The 14,301-nt window shown below is 35.9% G+C and overlaps 3 protein-coding genes across 3 annotated transcripts in view; 2 read left to right on the top strand and 1 right to left on the bottom strand.

The window, feature by feature from the left end:
• The first annotated feature begins 804 nt into the window (after positions 1-804).
• LOC101892171 (retinol dehydrogenase 13) lies at positions 805-2,946 on the top strand. The gene is made up of 6 exons (XM_020037537.2): positions 805-989; positions 1,053-1,218; positions 1,283-1,380; positions 1,442-1,598; positions 1,667-1,835; positions 2,619-2,946. Exons 1-6 carry the CDS (start codon positions 901-903, stop codon positions 2,924-2,926), a joined length of 987 nt encoding a protein of 328 aa, XP_019893096.1. The 5' UTR covers positions 805-900; the 3' UTR covers positions 2,927-2,946.
• Positions 2,947-3,381: 435 nt separating this feature from the next.
• On the bottom strand, positions 3,382-4,443 carry LOC101891654 (probable H/ACA ribonucleoprotein complex subunit 1). The gene has a single exon (XM_005185675.4). It carries the CDS (start codon positions 4,304-4,306, stop codon positions 3,605-3,607), a length of 702 nt encoding a protein of 233 aa, XP_005185732.1. The 5' UTR covers positions 4,307-4,443; the 3' UTR covers positions 3,382-3,604.
• Positions 4,444-5,689: 1,246 nt separating this feature from the next.
• LOC101900410 (uncharacterized) overlaps positions 5,690-14,301 on the top strand; it is an 82,190-nt gene continuing 73,578 nt past the window's right edge. The window contains exon 1 of the mRNA XM_059130826.1: positions 5,690-6,388. The gene's annotated coding sequence lies outside the window, so the exon portion shown is untranslated. The remainder of the gene's footprint in view (positions 6,389-14,301) is intronic.

The following is a 14,301-nucleotide window of genomic DNA, read 5'->3' as shown; positions in this document are numbered from 1 at the left end:
TTTGCAGTCAGTGTGGAAAAAAGTTGAAAAAATATGAGGCTTGTGAAAAACTTCTAAAGCTGCAAATACATAAAGAGCTTAAAGTCATGGCTAGGCATATTAATGAAAATTATAATGGAAAACGACGGCAGGATTTTAGTGCGGCTCTGTAATCCCTTTATGAAATGTCACAAAACATGCCTAGCCATGACTCCAAACTTCTTATGTATTTAGCCCTTAATATATTTGTGAAATATAAACCCATAATTTTAAATTAATGTTTCATATTTGTTAACATATTGAAGCATAATCTTTTTTGTCAATTTGCTCCATTTTTTTATTTTCACAAAATATTTCGCGGTATTTATTAGATTTTCTATTGACAACTTATACCCTGTCGGAGTGTATCTAAATGCACAAGGTTAACCCACTGGATCTAATAAACCCAATGGGTTAATCTGTCATGGTATAAACGTGCTATTATATTGCAAAGTAGTCATGGTAGAAGAATACAGACTGTCACATCGGCGCAGCTGCTGGGACAATGAGTTGTCAAACCAATTTGGGAACTGACATTTTTGAATGGACAACTGACATTTTGAATTAGAACACAGCCGCCGATGGGCGCCATATAGGAAAACATATACAAATCTTATTTTTGAAAAAAAAAAAAAAAAGATTTAAAAACTTTTGACATTTCAATGTTCTCAAGCGTGTATGCATCTATCTGTATTCTTCTACCATGAAAGTAGTTACCTATTGGCGAGTTTAACATGACACTGACATTCGTGTGTGTGTTGAGTGCTGCGTACGTACTTGTATAATATTTGATAAAGTTTTTGTTTTTAATTAATTATCTCAATAATTATTTTTTAAATTTAGTAAAGACACAGTTCAAAGTAACTTATTTCCTGTGCTGTCATGGAAGGTTTATTCAGCTTTCTCAGAAGCCGTCCGGTTTTTTGGACAAGTGTTGCCGGCACAACGGTGGGAGTAGCATGTTTTGTTAAGTAAGAACCTATGCTTTAAATTTAAGGTATTTAAATGAATGGCTTCCATATTTTGTCTTCCAGAGATATGATGCAAGGTGGCAAATTTACAAAGCCCACAAGAGCCGATGGTAAAGTCATTATTGTTACTGGTTCCAATACCGGTATTGGTAAGGAAACCGTACGAGAATTGGCAAAGAGGGGAGCAACAGTTTACATGGCTTGCCGAGATATGAAGAAATGTGAAGAGGTAGAATTCGATTTCAAAATTATTAAAATATATATTTTTTTAATCAGTGTTTTATATGATAAAGGCTCGAGAGGAAATTGTTTTGGAAACCAAGAATAAATATGTCTATTGCCGTGAATGTGATCTAGCTTCCCTGGAATCGATTAGACAATTTGCTGAGGCGTATGTTAAATTAGAAAGAATACGTTTTAGCTGACTTAACAACAAAATTATTACATTACAGATTTAAAGCGGAGCAAAAACGCTTAGATATTTTAATTAACAATGCCGGTGTAATGCGTTGTCCTCGCTCTCTAACCAAGGAAGGTTTTGAACTGCAATTGGGTGTCAATCATATGGGTCATTTCCTCTTAACAAATCTTCTCCTGGATGAACTTAAGGTGAGTATGAGGTGATTCCTATACATAATTCCAACAAAAACTATAAAATGTATGCTTGTTTCTTCCAGAAATCCGCTCCCAGCCGTATTGTTGTACTTTCCAGTATGGCACATACCCGCGGAGAAATCAATGTTGGTGATCTGAACAGTGAAAAATCATATGACGAAGGCAAGGCATACAATCAAAGTAAATTGGCAAATATTTTGTTCACCCGAGAATTGGCAAGAAGACTTGAAGGTATGTGATTTTCTAGCTAATAACTTAATATAATAGTTAATTTTGAATTTATTCAAAACTTTGGGGAATGTATTATTTTAAATTGTATAACAGATGACATAACGTATAAAAGAAAACAGGAAAAAATATAGACCAAGGGTAAAATTCTAGCATTCGATGTCAAGATTGATAATAAAGACAATATTGAAGAATTCAACTGGGTTTTAAATCTCTAATTTTTGCTACCAACATTTTTGATTCGATGATGCTAAAATTCAATTAGATTAAATTTGTTCGATATCGAATGAGAGAATAAGGTCCCAGAGTTCTATTCGGCCAAGACATGTCATCTCTTATAAAAGTAGTACTGATACGTTGAACTACATTGATATTACACCATTCAATTAGTTTTATTTTCGTTGTTTTGAGCTTTTATTTTCTTCATTTTACTCCTTTTTAATTATTAAATAATAATTTTTAAATTATTTTTATCGTCGCCTTTATTGTTCACCTTTCTAAAAAAAATTTAATTGCTTGTTGTTGGTTATTTTGCCTCTATTGACTCATTTTTTTACTTTTGTTTTTTTTGTAGTTTTGGCTGGGGAGCCTTTTATAATTGGTTTTTTAATAATGTTATAGTTAATTATAAGTTATTTTGAATTTTTTCTACTTGGTATTGAGTACCTTATTAATACAATTAATTGGCCTTGGAGGCTTTAGTATTAAGTATGAATTGAATAAAGAAAGAAAGAAAGAAAGAAGAAAAATATCACTTAAAATACATAATTTCCTTTATTTCTCTAGGTACTGGTGTCACCGTCAATGCACTCCATCCAGGTGTTGTGGATACTGAGCTTTTCCGACACATGGGCTTCTTTAATTCATTCTTTGCAAGCTTGATATTTAAGCCGTTGTCCTGGCCCTTCCTTAAGTCACCCAAAAACGGAGCCCAAACTACCTTATACGCCGCTCTGGATGAAGACTTAGCTACTGTAAGCGGTAAATACTTCAGTGACTGTAACATTAAAGATGTGGCACCACAGGCTAAGGATGATGCATTAGCAAAATGGCTCTGGGCTGTTAGCGAAAAGTGGACAAGGTTAACCAAATAAAGTGTTGAAACGCTATATAATTGTTGAAATTGTTTTTATTTTCCATTAAAATGCTTGGCATTTAGTATCTATTTTTTTTAATTCTTATAAAGACGATTTAAATAAAGTAAAATCGTAATGAAACTATTTTATTCAAATAGTTTTATATGTTTGCTATCGTTCATCGAAAACGTATTCTTCCCCATAGGTGTACTTCCAAAGACTACAAAAAATAGACTAAATCTATTTGCCTTTAATATAAGGCAATAGATGATTTCCACTTGTTGCTGCCCGTGGTACCACACATTAACCTGCTAACTAAGGGTAAAAGATCAAAATATGTGTTTGGTTTAAATGCGCCCAGATGTATTTGTAATCCATGTTTCCTAAGATATTCCAAGTTGGACTACTTTCCAAATACTCTGTTTCCTTCCCACAGTTCCCATAAAAAATGTATAAAACATGTATAAAACGAGTTTTTATTAGTATTTTGTTTTTTTTATTAGTTTTGAATTTCAGGGTTTCTGTTTAAAAAAAGTAACTTCTTTCCATTGTAAAAACAAATTTACAATTTACTTATGTTTATGTGTAAAACGGTATTGAATATGTTAAAAATGCTCTCTAACATAATCTTAAAACTATATTTTTTCTCTAACAACTACCGAAATATGTAGTCACTTAAAATTAACTTAGTCTCTTTTACCAGCGTCCACGGCCACCACCGCCTCCGCGGCCACCACCACCGCCGCCTCTGCCAAAACCTCCTCCGCCACCGCCTCGGTTGAATCCACCACCTCCTCGGCCACCGCCGCCACGACCACCAAAACCTCCACGGCCGCCACCGCCACCACGTCCTCCAAAACCTCCACGACCACCGCCTCTAGCACCACCAACACCACCGGCTGGTCCCTTCTTTTTGGCACCCTTAGGCTGTGGAGGTTTGGGCAAAAATCTCGCAATAGGCAACAATTTTGAGGGATCAATGAAGAGTTTCTGATTTGGCTTAAAACTGCTGGCATTCATATTTTCCGACAATTTCACCGACACCGAGTAGTCTTTGACGGTACCGAAAATTTCATCAATTTTACCAATTTGTTCCTTGTTTTCCAAAAAGATTGGAGCATTGAAATAAGGCACATCATCGATTTCTACTTTGCACACCAAATCATCTTCGCATTTGTAGGCAAAGTGACCGAGGGGAATGACACGATCTGGTGGTCCTTGATTGAAATTGTTGCGATCGCGGCCACCGAAACCGCCACGACCTCCACCGCCACCACGACCACCACCTCCTCCACGTCCGCCACCACCTCCACGGCCAAATCCACCGCCTCCTCCACCACCACGGCCGAAACCACCGCCACCACCACGACCACGTCCACCGCCGCCACCAAAGCCCATTTTTTAGAAAGTTTTTATTAAGAAACTGGAGTCAATCAAACAAAATATCTTCAATTTAATTGATATTTTGAAAATGCACGTTTTTGTTTACAAGAACTCCACGAAAAGAAAGACCACGAGGTTTTACGTCAGTTGGACGGAGCCAAACTAAAACGCTTATCGGCGGCGGCGTCACTTCAAAGTCGACGTATTCCTCTGTTATAAGCCGCCGTTTGTTATATCCAGAGTTCCTCAAACTGTAATGTATAGTTTTTTATATATTTCTAGCAGAAATTGAAATTTCCCAGTTGTGACATATGTGTTTGCTTCAAGATTTCATAATTTAATTCAGTTATTTCCCATATCTCTGACATAATTTATAAATATCTAATTTTATTGGTTTGCTTACACTGCAAAGTCGAAAATACCGCCGTTAGTCGAACGCAGAGTTCTTCAAACTGTAACAAAATCTTTTATTGAACAGTTTTGCTGAAAACGATTAAATACCACCAATATTTAAAAATAATAATTGTCTTTTAAAGTTTTAATGCAATACACAAATCTATTGTTAAGTTTAAGCTGCTGAATACACAAAATATATTGAAAAACTCTGAGGTAAATCCAATGTAGAGTTTCTCAAACTGTTTAAGGAGTCATATTTCTCCTACATTGGCAATGGCTTTTAAAATGTATTTATATTAAAAACTGTAAATTCTTCTGTTCTGATCCAATGAAAAACTTGATCGTAGATAAAAAATATAATTGTTTGAAAAAAGTTTAGTCTGCTCTACACGGACACCTATATTACCCGCTTTACGAGGAATCAAATCAAAGGAATTGGCAATCCTATAACGTGTTTCTGTTATAATGCCAATTTGAACTGGCTGATATGGTGTTTTTGAAGGATAGACATCTAATTTTGACATTTCTATAGCCATTGAATGTCGTACTTTTTGATCTCATAATGGCGTAATAACTAACGTCACGTTCATTGGTCATGCCTTTAGGTGAAAGAGGTGCGGCTTTGTAGAAAATGACGCATAAAACTCATAATTTTATGAAATTAATTATGTGTAGAACACAAGAAGTAAGGTATGAAAGCATGGTAGAATTAAGAAGGTAAAATCATGCATTCATATGTTTATATTTTTTCAAATTTATTCATTTGACAACATAGGAGGCGATTTTACTGGCTAAAGCCATCTACTGGTCAGGAATCTCTAAATATTCCGACAGTGCAAAATAACGTAAGTTCAACCTTTGTGGTGAAAAACGTTGAAAGCGTACGTCGAGTAATAGGTAGACCTATTATCGATAGAACAAACAATCAAACGATACTCCCTTTTAAAATGTAGTATCGATATTACCATCGATTGTTTGCCAGCTCTATTAATCAGTTGTTGCGCGACGTTTCCTATCGAAGGTTCGTTTCGTGGCTTTTTCTCATTTTGGATTTATTTAAACAAGTAGAAAACAAATTTAAAAGCTCCTAAATTCCTTTGTTTTCAAAAGAATTATTTGCAAATATTCTAAAATTAAGAAAAAATTAGAATTAAATTGAAACTACCAACGGGGAACCGTATTAAACACGTCTCAAACTTCATTCTTGTTGGTCGTTTCTTACATCTCGTCGTTTTTCTCTTTTCCTGTGCGTTAACACCTTGCTACCTTTCTATTAGTAAGCGAGCGAAAACCAAAAGCAATTAAAAAAATCCAACAAAACGACGTAGTATTTGTTGTATTCGACTGATTTGCATTGTAAATTAAAACGATCTTCATCATCTGTGGCCTTATGAATTGTTAAGTAGTCAAAAAGTCGTATTTTTGCAAACAAATTGAAATGATTTTGAAATTCGCGTATATGAAAAAGTAGTGCTGTGTTTTATTTTTTTTTATTGCTGCCAATGATCGTAACAAAGTGATAATCAAAGTGCGCTTTTTCTTGCAATCCCTTTCACGAGGATCTGTATCGTGTTGTTGTGTTTGTTTAACGACAACGAAAGGAAAAAAGAAAACAAAATATTCAAAAATCTTATAAACGAATCATCATCACCTCAAGTGCCTTTTTCTTTGGTGGATTACATAAAATACGATAAAAACAAGGTAAAGATAAAACAATAACAACAAAGAAAATAAGTGTCAGTGTCTTTACTGGCTATTCATATGCTCCACTTCATTAAGACTGTTGGTCGGCTCGGCGATTTAACTGCTGATGTTAGCTGGAAACAAGCTAACAGAACGAACGACAACACCGAACACCGACCGTAAAGACTGAAATATCTAAAAGTGAGTTAGTGAATTCTCTTGTTCTTAGCTCCAGGTGGGGAAACGTCAGTTGAGGGCGAAGCAATAAAAGCAAACATGACGAACAAGAAGATGAAGAAGAACGCATAAAGTCTTAAATTATTTGCCTAGTTAATGAGTTCTAGTTGCTGTTTTAATTATCATAACCTATATTACTTGCTAGCGTTTATCGTCATTCATCTATATTTTGTATTTATGCATGTTTGAGTTTTATTGTTTTTCTTGTGTTTTTTGCACAGAAAAGAATGTATGAAAAAAGAAAACATGAAATTATTTATTTTCTCATTTGTTTGTTTGTTTTCTTATTTCTTCTCTTTTGTGGCCCCAAAGTCTTCGGTTGACGACGAAACCGTATATGTGTGTAATTGTTTGAGTGTGTTGGCATGCATTGGAGCCGCTTTTGTTTGTTTTGTTATTGTTTTCACTTCGATGACTGGTTTGTTGAAACAGTGATGACAATTTGGTGATTTTTTTACTTGTTGATATTGGTGGTAGCGGATGGTGGGATTTTTTTATTTGATGCTAATAGTGTTCTGATTGGATTAACGTTTCTGGGAATACATTGTAATTTTATATTTTTTAAGAGTCCCAATATATTAATTTAAATTTTGCTTGCAAATTCAAATGTATTGTAAAAATTAAAACTATATGTTTGACAGACAAATGAAGATATACACATCAATTCGAAACAACTATAGTTTAGTTAAAACTCTCAATTTTTTTAATTTTTTTCCATTGGTAGGTATTTTTAAATTGGTTCTGGAAACTAAAAAAAAAAATACTTATCCCTGAAAAAAAATCCCAAAAAATTGAAGAGTTTTTACTGAATTAGAGTTAAGCCCTCAATTCTTGAACTATTGGTTTTTTTTTAAAACTTCGTTAGTTGTTAGATATGGACCTGGCAACACGGACGTTGAACAAGAATGGAATGCTTAAGAATTATAGTAGATTAAAAAAAAACACATTTATAGATCTTTATCGGATTTATTAAAAAACTTTTTGTATCGAGATAGAAATCATAGTTAACACATATATCTTGGTCTTTTTTAAGAATGTGTTGAATTCAAAATTGTGGCATTTTTCTTGGTTAGATTACATTGTATCACGTCTCAGTAAAAAATATATTTTCATTGCATTTTAAAAACTTCTTTAAAAGCTCATCTGATGCAAACTACTGTGGATTAAAGGTTATTTAAAAAAATTCTATAGGAATTATCAGAGCTGTAAACATTGCTTTCTAGTTATTGCTGTTGTTTTAATTTCTTAAATCTTTCCTTCGAATATTCAAAACCCCACCATTATGTTGTATATGAACTCCCCTACCAAATATCATTGATATGGGTACATGACTTTGAGAAGACTTAAATTAAAATCTAGCGTTGCATATATATCCGAATTTTAGACCAAACATTTCCAGTTTGAATTCATATACAGGGGAGATAAAAAAACTGCAACAAAGTCAAACGCCACAAAAGTTTAGATTTGTTCGAATTGATCACCCGTCACACGCTGCCCGAATGTTGAGGTGAACGACACTTTGGTATTTTTTAGTGCCAACCTTGCGTTCCAAAATGCTCCAGGCACAATAGTCCCACGGATTGGTATGCGGAGATTTTGTAACCATTCTTGGGTGGCGCGTGCTGAGTGCGATGGTTCTGCGTTCTGTTGGAATGTCCAAGGTCTGCGGCCTAAAAGGTTGCGTGTCCAAGACTTTAATACACTCTCCAGAATTTTTTCGCGATAATATTCGGCGTTTATTCTGATAAGGTCGATAAGTACGAGCGGAGAGCGACCATCGGCTGTTATGGCGGCCCACACCATCACCATGGCCGGCTCTTGAGTTCTGGTGGCCAATCGAAGATGCACATTTTCAGCTGACCTCTTTGGCAAGTAAACACGGTCATTTTGTTTGTTTGCAAACTGCTGGACTACGAATGTTTTCTCATCGGGGAAAAACAAATTCGGCAGTTCACCACTTTCGGCCAAGCGAAGCAACTCTTTAGATCTTTTGAGTCTATTTTCTTTCTGTTGCGGTGTAAGTTCTTGCACTTTTTGAAATGTCAATGGCTTTACCCCGAGCTCATTTTTCAATATTTGCCGAATGGAATATTGCGATATGTTCAGCTCACGAGCCATTTTTCGGCCACTGCGACGCGGGTGTCGATCAAGTAGCTTCTTTACTTTTTGAACCATTTCTACTGATGTTGCTGTTTTCTTCCATCAACTTCCTTGACGTCGGGCTACGCTACCAGTATCACGGTAACGAGCGATGGTACAAGACACAAAAGATTTATTCAGGGTAGAGGGTATAAAAATGTATGCCAAAATAAATTCTGCAAACCGAGAAATACATAAATGCACTCCATAATACCCTACACCATACTATGTTTTTGGGATTGTTTGTATTTCCTTATTATATTATGCACCATATATTGTAAAAAATGCGTCGTAAATTTTATGGGTGGTATTAGCATCTGTACTCAATAATAAAGTCATTTTAGCGATTTTTTCACACCATAACATTGGCCACACTGTAGACGAATCATCACCTATGTTCTGTCTCTTACTTGTTGTGGGCACATCCCAAATCTCACCCCCACAACTCCAGTTTCTCATAACAACATTGACAACATTGCATTGTAATGAGAACAACAAAATTGATTACATTTGCTCTGAGAATCTATTGAGTCTGAGTCTCAGACTCTGAGATGTTGTTGGTGGTCTGTTGGTAACTGTTTGTTTACATTTTTCTCTCTGGATTTGTTTTCGTTTTTCATTGTTGACAAACCCCGAACAGGATCGAATTTAAAAATGACTGCATAATTGATTTTTTTAAAATGCTGGCATTTTTTGTAATAAATGATTTAAGACGACATGCTTACCTTGGTAAATATAATTTTTTAAAAAATATGTTCCTTTATTATGTTTAACGATGGATGGGAGGGGATATCCTTTTAATATTTTCATCAGCATTTAGATGAAGATTTGGCACGCAATTATGTAGATAAAAATGTGTTTTTATTTTTATTAATATGTGAAAAGGGAATTTACGGATTGAATTAGGTTTTTGAATGTCAAGACAATTAGCCGGCAAAAGACAATATTAGACTCCGACAGGAGTTGGGGCAAACAAATCCGTACACCAATCTGTGTTAATAATTATTATTTATTACAGTACTTGAAAATATGTCATATTACTAAACCTTCTGTCATTGCAAGTAATTTTTGGAGGGGGGACTGTCGTGGAACTTTTTGGTATATTTGTAGAATCATTTATGAATATTTATAGAATAATTTATGAACATTTTTTTTTGCAAATATGGTTTTCGAATAGATTTTATTCATGGATCAGGTGTTTAAAAAAAAGTATCAGTCGGGTTTGCCGACAGATGTATACCCTCAGCCAATTTCGCGTTTTATGAGCTTCATGGATATTCAAAATGTGTGGAGGAACCACAAGGAGTGGTCCGATATATCCCATCTTCACAGCAGATGTTGTGTTAGTAGAAATAATGGAATGTGTGAAATATTAAGTGAACCGGACGCTTATTTCGGATTTTATAATTGTTTTAGTTATTCAAAATTTTGACCCTTTGTGGGGCGGTACCAGAAGGAATGGTTCGATCTCTACCATCTTTATAAAAGATCTTGTGTTGATGGAAATATTGAGATGTGACAAGTCTGAATGGAATCGGATGTTAATTTCGTGTTTTATGAGCTTCATTGATATATTAAAAATTTTGACCCTCTGTGGGGGGCTACCGCAAGAAGTGGACCGATAAATCCCATCTTCACCACACATCTTGTGTTAGTAGAAATAATGGAATGTGTGAAATATATAGAGAACCTGATGCTTATTTCGGATTTTGTAAACGCTTTGGTTATTCAAAACTTTGATCCTTTGTGGGAGAGGTACCAGAAGGAGTGGTTCAATCTCTATCACCTTTATAAAAGATCTTGTTTTGATGGAAATATTGGGATGCGCTAATTCTGAATGGAATCGGATGTTAATTTCGTGTTTTATGAGCTTCGTGGTTATTCAAAATTTTCACCCTCTGTGGGGGAGGTACCACAAGGAGTGGACCGATATATTCCATCCTACCACTAGACCTTGGGTTAACAAAAATATTACGATGTGTGTAATTTGAAGACAACCGGACTCTTATATCACATAAGATTTATAATTACTCAAAATGTTGGCCCTTGATGGAGTGAACCGATAATGTCCATTTACGCACCTGACCTTGTACTGATGTGAATATTAGGATTTGCAAATTTAGAGCAAAATCGGATTATCGTTTCTCTTTCTGTGCAAAAAAATATTTTTTTTTGAAAATTTCGACCTTTTGTGGGGGAGGTACCAAAAGGAGTGGACAGATTTACCCATCTCCGAACTCGTTCTAAGTTTGACAAAAATATTACGATGCACCAAGTTTGGACCAAAGCGGATACTCCCTTCAAGAGCTATCGTGCGCACCAGCCAGATATACAGGCGGACGGACATCACTTGATCGACTCCAAATTTCCTGAAACGGATTTGGTCCAAAGAGACCTAGGGTCTAAAACCGATATTTCGATGTGGCACGTTTTGGCCATATCAAATGATATATATCCTCTCCAGCCATATGACTGAGGGTATAAATATTCACTAAATTATTTCATAACTATGTACAATGACACCTCGTATCATATTGATTGAAGGCGGTAACCAAGTGACCAAGCCCGCTGCTAACGACACCAGCCAATGCAAAACCATGAAATGAGGGCCAGAGGGGTCTTATGGCAGCGGCGTGTGACCATTGCCATTTAAACACAAACATGCTTTGTATTTGTTGTATGGCTTGCCATCTTCGCGTCGTTGTCCACACACACACACACAACGAATACATTGGCCCGACGATAAGTGTGTCACAACATTTCTACCTGTGCAAGAACTGATTCATGTCGTATTCCCCCATCCCACCTTGTTCCCCCAACGGCTATGCTAGCCACACATTCTCGAGGCATTAGCCGGTTGCTTAGCTGACTGGCTATTAGCTAGACCATCTGCTTTGTCTTGTCTTTCATTGTGGCCGCAATTTTTCACACGCAAAACACGCGAAAAAGAACAACAAAATCAAAACATTAAACAAAGAAGAAGAAGAATACGACACAAACAGAATGCCAAGAAATACCAATCGCAAAAGAGGAATTTGAAAATGGATTTACAACAGACCATAATTTTCTCTTCGCTTGTTTCATAGGCTACTCTTTGGCCCACTGTTCTTCTTTTTCTCTCCAAAGACCCCGCACACACACATTTTCCTCAAAATCACCATTTCTTATCTCGGTGGGTTTATTAAATTTTCTGTTTGCGTTTTTTTTCGCTTTTGCAAATTATTTTCTTTTTTCTTTTATCAAAAATATTTTGCAAGCAAACTTTGAAAAACTTTCACATTTGTTGGTATTCGTGGAGAGAGAGGCTACACGAAAGAAAAAAAAAATAATAACGAATGGTCGTATAATTGAAATAAGTGGAAAAAACTACAACTACTTCTACTTGTCTCTGAGGCGGCGGCATGAAATGACTAAATGCTTGACTATGCATGCCGTCCGTCGTCTACCTTGTGCTATTTTTGGCGCCCTTTTACGGTGCCGGCAAGTGGCAATATCTGGTGCTTAGGGGGCCAGCCTTTTTTTCGGAACACACACACACACTGGCATGTACATAACAAACCCCGTTGGTAGTGCCGGTTGGAAATATTTAGAGAAATGTGGAGGAACATTTTTTTTCGCATAATCGTGATATAATTGGGAATGCAATTTTTAGTAATTTTTATAAGGAACCAATTTTCGAAAATTGAAGGACCTTCCTCTATGGAGTTTTTATTTTTTAAAATGGGACTAAATAATGAGGACTAAAGAAGCGTAACACCCTCAGCCATATGGCTAGAGAGGGTATATATCATTTGATACGGACAAAACGTGCCCCCATCGAAATAACGGTTTTACACCATAGGTCTCGTTGGATCAAATCCGTTGCAGGACATTTGGAATCGATCTAGCGATGTCCGTCCGAACGTCTGTCTGGTTGGCTGGTGTTCACGATATCTCTCGAAGCAAGTATACGATTTGGTCCAAACTTGGTACATCGTAATATTATTATCAAACTTAAATTGAGTTCGGAGATGGGAAATGTCGGCCCACACCTTCTGGTACCTCCCCCACAAAAGGTGAAAATTTTCAAAAACATATTTTAATGCACAGAAAGAGAAAGCCTGATCCGCTTTTGCTCCAACTTTGGAAATCCTAATATTTGCATCAGTGCCAGGTCAGGGTTTTAAATGGAGAAAGGGTCAACATTTTTAAAAATTAGAACGCTTATAAAATCTTATATAATAGTCCGATAATCTCCAAATTACACACATCACAATATTTTCATTATTCCAAGGTCTGGTGTGAAGATGGAATATATCGGTCCACTCCTTCTGGTACCTCCCCCACAAAAGCTCGAAATTTTCAAAAAAAAAATATTTTACTGCACAGAAAGAGAAAGGATAATACGATTTTGCTCCAACTTTGCGAATCCTAATATTTGCATCAGTTCTAGGAAATGGAAAATATCGGTCCACTCCATTAAGTACCTCCCCCACAAAGTTTCAAAATTTTGAAAAATTAGAACGCTTATAAAATGTGATATAATAGTCCGATTGTCTTCAAATTACACACATCACAATGTTTTTATTAATCTAAGGTCTGGTGCGAAGATGGAATATGTCGGTCCACTTCTTCTGATACCTCCCCCACAAAAGGTCAACATTTTGAGTAACCATGAATTTTATAACCATTTTGTAACCATTCAGATTTGGCACAACTCAATATTTCTATATGCACAAAATCTGCCGTAATGATGGTAGATATCGGACCATTGCTTCTGGTACCTCCCCAACAAAGGGTAAAAGTTTTGAATAACCAAAACGATCATAGAATCCGAAATAAGCATCTGGTTCTCTTCAAATTACATACATCACAATATTTTTATTAACCCAAGGTTTGTTGTGAAGGTAGGATATATCGGTCCATTCGTTCTGGTACCTCCCTAACAATGGGTCGAAATTTTGAGTATCCATGAAGGTCATAAAAAGCGAAATGAGCATCCGATTCCATTCAGACTTGGTACATCTCAACATTTCCGTCAACACAAGATCTGTTATGGTTATGATCTTTTGGTACCTCCCCCACATGGGGTTCAAGACTTTGAAAAACAAAACGTTCAAGGAAAGCGTCCAAATTTCGCACATGCAAACCCTTTTGCTAACACAAGATCTGTTGTGAAGATGATACATATCTGTTAACCCCTTCTGGTACCTCACACACAAAGGTCAAAATTTTCAATATATGTATCTGTCATAACTTGCAAAACAAGTCTGCTATATCTAACTATTTCAGTCACCCAGAAAGCTGAGATGAATATGAAATTTATGATTTCGCATAAAATTGTATATAAATGTTCGATTTTCTTAAAATTTTGCCCATACGAATATTTGTATCTGTATTAGATGAATTATGAACATGGAATACATCGATCGGCTATATCTGTTACCTCACGCATGTTTCCACATTTTCCAAAAATTTGCACATATCTCATATAAAGTATAAGAAGTAGTCGATATAGTCCAAATTGGCACGAATTGGTCAATATTGGCCAACTGCTTCGGAACCTCACACATAAA

The sequence above is a fragment of the Musca domestica genome, unplaced genomic scaffold (assembly GCF_030504385.1).
Source record: "Musca domestica strain aabys unplaced genomic scaffold, Musca_domestica.polishedcontigs.V.1.1 8, whole genome shotgun sequence".
Lineage (NCBI taxonomy): Eukaryota > Metazoa > Arthropoda > Insecta > Diptera > Muscidae > Musca > Musca domestica.
Note: the sequence above shows the minus strand (reverse complement) of the source record. Positions and strands in the feature narration are given on the sequence as shown.

Coding starts and splice junctions, on each gene's coding strand:
- LOC101892171 (XM_020037537.2), top strand. CDS start 901: ATGGAAGGTTTATTCAGCTTTCTCAGAAGCCGTCCGGTTTTTTGGACA. Junction 990..1,052: donor GGAGTAGCATGTTTTGTTAA/GTAAGAACCTAT, acceptor TTTGTCTTCCAG/AGATATGATGCAAGGTGGCA. Junction 1,599..1,666: donor TTCTCCTGGATGAACTTAAG/GTGAGTATGAGG, acceptor TGTTTCTTCCAG/AAATCCGCTCCCAGCCGTAT.
- LOC101891654 (XM_005185675.4), bottom strand. CDS start 4,306: ATGGGCTTTGGTGGCGGCGGTGGACGTGGTCGTGGTGGTGGCGGTGGT.